Source organism: Nuphar pumila, chromosome 4 (genome assembly GCF_984573655.1).
Source record: "Nuphar pumila chromosome 4, dmNupPumi1.hap1.1, whole genome shotgun sequence".
Lineage (NCBI taxonomy): Eukaryota > Viridiplantae > Streptophyta > Magnoliopsida > Nymphaeales > Nymphaeaceae > Nuphar > Nuphar pumila.
The window spans coordinates 19,181,450-19,191,045 of record NC_143252.1 but is presented as its reverse complement, the minus strand read 5'-3'; the positions used below and the strand labels follow the sequence as shown (position 1 = coordinate 19,191,045).

Below are 9,596 nucleotides of genomic sequence, written 5' to 3'. Positions count from 1 at the left end.
AGCAGAAAAACCCATCAAACACATATGGCACACCTAAATGTTGAAGCATCTAAGCTCTCTCTCTCTCTCTCTCTCTCTCTATATATATATATATATATATATATATATAAGGTTTAAAAATAGGTTTACAGTTTTCATAAATATTCAAGGTAAAAATTCTTGTTGCTTTTAACATTATCCAAGCATTGTTTCTTAGCAAATCGATGAAGTTGAACATGTCTGTAGGGTCAGATTTTTGAAGAGCAACATAAAAAAACGTTTTCACTTGCAGCAGGTAGTTACCACTTTTCTTTTATATATATAATTTTTCAAGGGATTATAGTTTGGAGCAATCATGATCTAATGGACCATCCGAACTAAACGGAGATCGCTCTCCTCTTGAGACGTAGAGATGTCATGTTACAAAAGGCAGAGCGCAAAACAGACATTTCCCTTTTATGGGCCCTACCCAATGTTGTCCGGTGCGTATGTATAGCCAAAAAATCGGTACGACATTGACTTGAATCGGCTATTAAAAAATAGCTTAAAACTATTAATTTTATATTATTTTAATGATTTTAACATGTGTCACATTCTGATTGACACGTAATATTTTAAATTATTTTGTGGCCGATTTAAAATGATACGCTGGAGTATCTGTATCGGCCGATACACCTGAATCGTTGGCCAAACGATACAGGCTTAATTCCGATACTGGCAACATTGCCCCCACCCAACGCCCACGAACGTCCTGAGGATAGAAACTAAAGCATCGTGTCGTACGGCGTAACATCCACCTGCTCTGGAAAACGCCGTTATGATGTCCGTTTCTTGAGAGTTTGAAACCCACGTCCCCCCGTTAACGGCAAGGTGCCTGTTACTTTTTCACCCTTGTGGTGTCCACACGTCAGCACCGGCCCCACCGTCCCTATAAATAACGCGCGCGAGACCACCAAAGCCTAATCCTAATCTCACCCAGCACAGCTCAGAGAGAGAGAGAGAGAGAGTCAAAAGGAGTCTCCCCCATTCCTGACCCTGTCGAGCGAGAGAGAGCATGGAGAATAGCTGTAGGGTTTCTGAAATCGAGAGAGCGTGAGAAATCGGATCTCGTCGTTTGGGTTTTCTCCTTTTCGGTTTCCACCTAAAGTTGGGGTTTAGTTTCCCTAAGATCACGGTCTTTGGAGAAAGCTTCGGTTTTCCGAGAATTCGAAAAGGACGAGAGCTCGTGATAGGGCATCGATGTTGTGCTCCGTTTCGAGTCTTAAACAAGAATTTTGCTGATTATCAGAACCGATTGTTTGATCATCGACCTAAGTTATATAACACGGTATTTTAGTGAAGCCATTTGGTGGATTTATTTATCGGAACATATTTTCTTTTTTGTGGCTTTGGGGGTATCGGTAGTAGGATTAACGTTTTTGGGGCGGTGATTTATTTTTGTTAACGAATGTGGATTCTTGATGAGTTTTTTGTGGCTATGGTGTGTTTTGAATATTGGGATAAGTTTGGTCGAAAATCTTGATTTTTTGGCCACACTGTTTATCTTAATGATTGTGAAAGATCGTGAAGTCTGTCGCGGAGTTCGGATTTCTGTGACTTGTTTGTGATCCTATTGCTGCTTCTGTTGGATTAAACGTTGGGATATCTTCAATTCGCAAGAGAAAACATTTAGCTCGTGGTTGTCAATGTATGTTTGGCTTGATTGGAAGTGTACAAAGTTCTTGAATTTGGAAGCTGGGAGGTGAAGAAAGTAAAGCATTTGGGAGGTGCCCCTGGAAGGCAGTGACTTTCTGGGGTTTCTTCTTGGTTGGAACTTGCTCGAATTTGGCACTCGGGAGCAACGATTCCGAAAAGTCGAAAATCTTCTGGCAACGGTCTTGATTTCTCATCCTCAATGGCTGAAATACCAGCGTCCAGATCGTGGAGGGATGAATTGGTGAGCCTTGTGGATGATCCGGGCGTTCGGTACGTGGGAGATGGGTTTGAGAATGGTGAAAATAAGAGGATGGATTTCAGGAGTATCAACGATGGGCTCGACCGTGAAAGGATCGAAGAGAGCCTGTCGGATCAGGTGAAGGGCTTCTTGCAGGCTACGGCAGAAATGCTGCACGAATTCGGCGTTGGGTGTAAAGATATTCTGCAACAGACGCTTGGCGACAAGGACTCTTTCGTAGTGAAGAAGTTTGGAGGTCCTTGGGCTGTAGTCTCTAGTAGATTAAAGTTTCTGAATGACTACTTGCCGGAAGATAAAGATCCTGTGCACGCATGGCCTGTCGTGCTGTTTGTTCTCTTTCTTGCTCTTTCAGGTACTGATGAATTTGGTCTTTTGCTGATTTCAAGTTGCAATTTTGGGTACATCTACCTCCATATTTAATTTTCATCATCACTCTTCTAGGTTTCCCTGAACTGAAATTATTAGTATATATGCAACAGTTGATAATGCCTGTGATATCAAGAACAGGACATGCTTGTTTGGAAACACAACGAAGCTCACAAATAAGTTGCAGAAATGATTTTTACGTTTTCATTTTTCATAAACTCTAAAAACTTGGGCATGTAGCGCCTCTTTTACTGAATTCAAAGAGGTTTTTTAACAGATAGAATTTTGAAGTCCTGCCACTGCTTATTATTACGAGTGTGCTTGGAGAAATTTTTTTTTTCCTTGAAATTCTGGACCCCTTCCTCTTCTCCCTCACCTTGTGAAAGAAAATATCAAGAACTTCAGCGTAAGTCTATCCCTTCTGATTTGTTTGTTAGTTGAAAGTGACTCGACACAAGATTTATCCATGAAAATTTCTTTCTAATATTGCTCACGTTTTGTGATCTTAGATAACGGCTATTGTGTTTGACCCAATTAAAATGCAAATTCAAAGTATCATGCTTACTGTCATACAGCTCCAAAAGCTCAAGAAGTTGGTTTACTCACAAGATTGATGTCAGTCACAATTGTAAACCAAGTCTAAATGTGTAACTTATCAAAGTTAATTCAGTATCTGAGTTGCTTTTCAAAATAAATTGTGTAAAGTTTCTGGTATCTTAATGAGGACACATTGTTGGTGAATAGTCCTGATAGTTGCAGTAAAGAGGTAGGTCTTTTAGGCAATTCCAAATTTCTATTTGAAATGCACTAAATAAAATAATCTTGTTGCTTCCTAGATCTCTAGATTGAAGTACCTTGCCTTTGTGATGGATTGGAGATTTTCATGCTTGCTGTATATATGTCATCAGAGGAAATTTCAAATGTGGATGGATGAAAAAGATGACAGTGGATATTAGGTCTGTTGGTTGCACGATTATGACAAATAGTAAGCCTTTGGAAAATAAATTTCTCATGAGGATTTGTATTTTAGGATATTCATGTAATTTACATTTATATCTTATGTATATATTACTTCCCACTGTGAAAGATATCTTCTCACTTTATTTTCTACCGTGAGACATTATAATAATATACAATAAAGAGGCGTGATCTTTGAGTTACGTTTCCTACATTCCTTTCACTACTAACAGTCTGCTGAGTGTGTCTGGCTTTAAGTGCGCTTGTTAGAACTTTCAATTCTCAAATCCATGAGAAAATGATGGCTGAGTTTTAAGTCCTTTTGTCACTGAATCTTTGAATCTTTTGAAGATTTCCTGCATGCTGATAAATTATTGTCCCATACTGAACACTTTTATTTAGTAAATTTGTTCTTATAAATCAAAATACAAATTTTAAAGATCTAAGTATGATGTCTTTCATTTTAAGGAAGCATGACTTATTTGAATCACGATCTGCAGTTCTGATGGCTGGCAGTGAACAACAATTGCCAGTGTCACAGCTTAGCAAACTTCCTGTAAAGGTTCTCAGACGTCCTCCAACTGCAAGTCGTATTCAGCTTCCTGATGGAAGATATGTAGCATATCATGAGCAAGGTGTTTCTGCAGATCAGGCTAGATACTCCTTAATTTCAGCCCATTCATTTCTTTCATCCCGTCTTGCAGGTAAATAAACCTGATGGGCGGCACATGTGAGCTCTTTGAATGGAGTGAAATTGGTGCTAGTTTTGTTAATGGTTATTAAGCTGGATGTTTTTCTTTTTGTTTGTAACAGGATTACCTGGCATTAGTTCGTCATTGTTAGAGGAGTTTGGTGTTCGGTTTGTGACATATGATCTTCCTGGTTTTGGGGAGAGCGAGCCTCATCCTCACAGGAACTTAAACTCTTCAGCACTTGACTTGTTGCATATTGCTGATGCTGTGGGTGTAAAAGACAAGTTCTGGGTGCTGGGTTACTCAGGTGGAGGGATCCATGCATGGGCTGCACTCAGATACATACCAGAAAGACTTGCAGGTATGATATCTTTGGCCTATAGTGACCATGAACTTTTCTCACTATCCTAAACTATTTTATATAGGAAATACTTAAAATGCCAACTTATCCTACTTGAGTTATGGACTTTTCTTACTCTTCTTAAGTGCCCCTTTATCTGCTCCCTTGTTCTCCTTTGGTTGAGGAGCCAGCATTTGGGGATTATACTTTTCAAACAAAAATTAATTGAACACCTGCTATGAAGAATTCAGTGTTGTTAAAATTGGTTCAGTGGGTGATAATTATATAAGTATGAAGAATTCAGTGTTATAAAAAATCCCTCTAAATCAAAGCGAGTCAAATCGTTTGTGAATCGGAACTTTTTCACCACAGGATGACACGTCATTAAAAAAATAAAAAATATTTAAAAATGTTACAAAATTTCTAACCCTCTTAAAAAATATTAAATAAATAGTGGCTGAGTTGACCCTGAATCGGCCCCTTTTTGAATCACCTTTGGGCCGATTCGATCTGACTCAGCCGATTCAATTTGATTCTGACAACATTGATCAGAATACTCCAGGTTCGTAATGTGATTTTTTGGTTGTTTCCTTGGGGGTTTTCCTTCAGTAAAAAGTTCATTAGTAAGCTTTAATTATCAGGTTCTCCATAGACCTTTCTTATGCTTTATGTGTTGCATGTGAATCTTCATTGTTGGCTTCAGTTACAATTCAAAACCGGGTCTGACGAAACCCATCCTGAACCAATCCACTTGCACCCCTAGCTGTTGTTTCCACCAGGTGGTCTTGGATATGGGGCATGGAAATAAATGGAAGTTTCATATGGTGAACCTTTTGCATCAAGAACAACAAACATATTTGGGAGATGAGTGATTGTTAACAAAGTTGTGTTTCTATTTGTCAATTATGAATGTTAAGAATGACTCAATAGTCCACTTTTCATTTTAGAAAATATGTTTTTGATCTTTCTAATGATTGGTAAATATCAAAAGGCTCTAAAAGAAATGGTTACTTATTTTACATAAACCAAAGGAAGGACAATAGGCACTCTAATATGAGAGCTTTTACCTATTTTCAAATAAAAACCAGCTTTTCATACTTATATGCTTATTATCTGCACTTATCATTGATTACATGCTTTTGTTTGCCTTACAAGTGGATGCTGTACTAGCATAGTTGCTGGTGGGGCTGCTAAATTAGTCAAGCTGCTTGTGGTAGCATAGGCATAGCTCAGCATGTTAATATATAAATTCAAGTCTTCTCATAAATTGAGCTATTGGATGAAGCCTTATCTATTCTTTCTATATATCGGAGAGTCAGAACCCGACATCATCACACATAGATGAATAAATCGAAAGGAATAGTTGAATTCATCTGAGTGTTTACTCCAGCCGACATCACATGCCCTGATTAGATATAAAAAATGAAACACTGTGTCAGTGTCATCTAAAAGTTCCACCAGCTAGGCTTTGACTAAAAATGTTTCAAACTCAAGCTCAGTGATCTTCCTTGTTTGAACTAATGAGCAATACTTTCTAATATTGATTCATCAGCTACCAACACTTAATGCAGTTGATAGAGCTGAAGCAGCGGTCTAGCAAACTTTCAAGCCTATTCTATACAACAAGTGCGTGAGGGCCATTGCTTGGGCTGTCAGCATGGTAATGCTGGCTTGAATCTTGAGGGCCACCAATTTTTCGAAAAAAAGAAATAAAAAGTCAGGACTGACCTAGAACAGCCCTCTGCAGCACCTCAGAATACAAGACAGCACTGTGCATGACCTTTTTTTTCTTCCTCCCTTTTGGCCCTTTTTGTGCAAGTTACTTGCTTGGTTTGCCTTATTGCTCCAGCCCTAGTTATTGATATCATCATTCTAGTTGGTTCTTTCCAGATTCAGTTGTTCTTTTTAAAGAGTTATTTTTTATGGTTTTTGCAATTATTATCACAATTTGCAAGGGCATGATGTCTTATGAAAAGTGTAGGACCCTGCACTTTTGTCAGGAGCGTGGAGAGGATTTGGCATTCCCCATTGTACTAGCATCCTCATGGCTCCAAGTTATCTTTTATTTTTGTTTTATTTATGGAGCTGAACTTTCAGGTGCGGCTTTGTTTGCTCCGATGGGGAATCCATATGAATCAAAGATGACAAAAGAGGAGTGGTACAAAACTTGGGATAAATGGACCTTGAGAAGGAAACTGATGTTCTTTTTTGCTCGGAGGTTGCCATCCTTTCTGCCCTACTTTTACCAGAGAGGCTTCCTTTCTGGGGGTCCTATTCGGCCTATGAAGTGGTTATCATTGTCATTAGGAAAGAAGGTGATTCATTTCTGGGTATACCTTTGAATGAATAAAGTGAATTTTCCATCCAAGTTTATTGCAATAGTAAAACTAGTCAATTTCTTTCAAACAAATTCTTCGTCAATCGATATCACATATATCCAATGAATTCTTTGTACTATGCTGATTAACCTATTTTTGGGTAGTACTATATTGATTCATTTGAATACACCAATGCATGCATGCTATATGTGTGTTTTGTTGCAATTATGGCTGAAGTGTGATTTTTTTATTTTTTAGTAGAGGAATATGGTTACACATTGTTACACCCAATTGTATAGATGATTACTGGTAAGTGCTTTATGTGGCTTATGAGAACCATGTTAATATTTTAGTTAAAGAAAGTAACAAACTTGAATACAGATGGACGCTGTTAGATTGTGCTTATGAGCTTGCTTGCTAAATTTCTTATTCTTCCAATATTTTCTGAAACGCTGCTCGGGAAAATTTTCTTATTTGACTGAAATGGTTCAAGTCTCTCTGCATTGAAATTCCACTGTGTGTTGGCTGTTATTGTTATAATTATTTTACTTTTGTTGTTCGCTTGTTAGGCTATTAGTGATGCAAAAGACGGAATGTGAACTAAAAGATGAATAGAAGAAGCTGTTGAATTTTGAAATCCAAGTTTGTGATGCCTTAAAATCTCATTGAAATATAGGAGATGGCAACAAGCTTCAGACTGCATGTTGAATATTTAGCAGATAAAGGAATTTGAACGGGTTGTTTTTCCTATAGTGTAACTTGCTCGATTAGGGACAGAGAAGAGCAGCCTTTGAGCAGTTGATATAAAGCTGGTGATGAAATAGTGCATGAACGGTAGTGAGAATCATGTTGATTAATCTTGAAATCATAAAATGGATATTCTTGAATCTTGTCCAATTCTATCAAGAATAATCAGTAGTTTCAAAAATTTTCACCAAATCTTCATGCATGCGATAGCTTGATGGCCAGGTCGCACTATCATAACTGCGGTGTCTTGGGTTCAAATGCCATGGGAACTAATTCCCAGCTTGACTACAAAAAGAAACAAAAACAAAGAGAGATAATGCCTGAGTACCTAGATGGATCGTGGCCAATTGTGAGTTCTCCAGTGAGGGATAGAGGAAGCCAGCTTGGGCTGCTCCTGACGATAGAAGTTGGTGATCAAGCTAGCATCAACATCATTCAAAATAAGTAAATAGTATTCAAAACCATGAACTGGTTGTTTTTGCAAACGGTTGATTTTGTAGCAAAATACAACCAAATGTTTTAAACTGCCTAACGTATTTTTATGTATAAAGATAGATATACTATGTAAGTTCAAATTGTTTGGTTTGCAGTGAAGCATAGTTGCCCTTTGCAGATCTATTGTATAGACTGGCCCAACTGCCCAAGTACCCCCACCACCTCTCTCTCTCTCTCTCTCTCTCTCTCTGTTGAATATATATTGCTTCATGTAAATTGGGATGTGTGTGTGTGTGTGTGCAAGAGTGAGACTGGCACCTTAAGGATAACCCATCCCTATGACCATCAAAGGGGTTAGCTGGTTCGATTGAAGGATAAAGAAGAAATCTCCTAAAGCTGAACTGGTATTGTTTGATGCAAATTGAGAACCAGGGAAAGGGAGCCCGATCACATTAAATGGCATATCTAGGCATTCTTCCATCTGTTTGGTTTTGTGCTTTGTCTTTTACATCGCTGTTGACTTCATGTATGTGTATGTGCTTCCTTTTTTGCTTCATATTTTACAAGATTCATGTGTTCTTGTATCTGGGTGGTGAATGTTGTTAGTTCTCATGTATATACAGCATGATTTAACTATGTCTACTGTGTTACAGGATAAATCTTTGGTTGAAAATCCCGTATTTTCTGAATTTTGGTTAATGGATGTGGAGGAGTCAATCAGGCAGGGCGACCCCACACCATTTGTGGAAGAAGCTGTCTTGCAGGTCTCAAACTGGGGTTTTAGCCTTGCCAACCTGCAGGTGCAGAAGAAAGGAAAAGAGAGGGGGCTCCTCCCATGGATCAAATCCATGTACACTAGTGTCGAGCGGGAGTGGACAGGCTTTCTTGGCCCCATTCATATATGGCAGGTCTGCAAACTTTATCATCATCTGCTTTTTCAGTTTCTTTGTTGTTTCTGCAGTTTTTCCTTTGGTAGTGTGATTCTGCAAATAGCCCTGCATGGGGTGTCCGACTTTTGAGTTAATTTGTGAGTCAATTTTTGTCCAGTCTGAATGAAGTAATTTCATGTATCATCCTTCTCTTCTTTTCTTTCATGTGTCTAATAATTGATTTTACATACCTTTTTCCTGAAATGGTGGTGTCTGGTTCAGGGGACGGATGATCGAGTGGTTTCACCAGCGATGAATGAGTATGCAAGACGTGTAGTTCCTGGGGCAACAGTCCACTGGCTGATAGGTGAGGGACATTTATCATATTTTTGCTTCTGTGACGAATGCCATAGGAACATATTCTCTATCTTGTTTGGCATCCCACAAGGCCCTCTTAACAACACTCAAGAAGAAGAAACATCTCAAAATTGCCCTACAGAGGAGCCTCTCATTGACACCACGGAAGAGCAAATTGGTTAATGTTTTTTTTTCTTGCATATTTTAAAAGTAACGTGTACATATCAAGGCGATTGATAAAGAGATTTTTGTCATTGCTGCTTATTGTCTGCTTAGAATAAAAAATAACAAATGTTATGGCGATGCTGCCTTGTGAAGGAAATGTGTTATATACGTGCACCTTATACTCATCTGCTTTTTGCGGTAGAGATCCTGTTTATGTTTTTAGCGTCAGTTCTTTTGCTCTGTATGCTCTTTTTCAGGAATGCGACCATTACCTCTAATATGTACCAGCTAGCTGCCGTGAAACAATATTCTTGACCTTACCCTGATCGAACTTCCATATGTTGTGCGTTGCCATGGAGAGTGGATTAGCGTTTGTCATCACCATCGTCCATCACTGCCCATCGCCACAATCAGTGG

General features: G+C 38.6%; 1 protein-coding gene across 1 annotated transcript; it reads left to right on the top strand.

Annotated features, from left to right (window-relative positions):
• Positions 1 to 958: 958 nt before the first annotated feature.
• Positions 959 to 9,363, top strand: LOC149839566 (uncharacterized). The gene is made up of 6 exons (XM_090002631.1): positions 959 to 2,285; positions 3,757 to 3,960; positions 4,070 to 4,309; positions 6,386 to 6,603; positions 8,442 to 8,696; positions 8,940 to 9,363. Exons 1-6 carry the CDS (start codon positions 1,874 to 1,876, stop codon positions 9,195 to 9,197), a joined length of 1,587 nt encoding a protein of 528 aa, XP_089858757.1. The 5' UTR covers positions 959 to 1,873; the 3' UTR covers positions 9,198 to 9,363.
• The last annotated feature ends 233 nt before the right edge of the window (positions 9,364 to 9,596 follow it).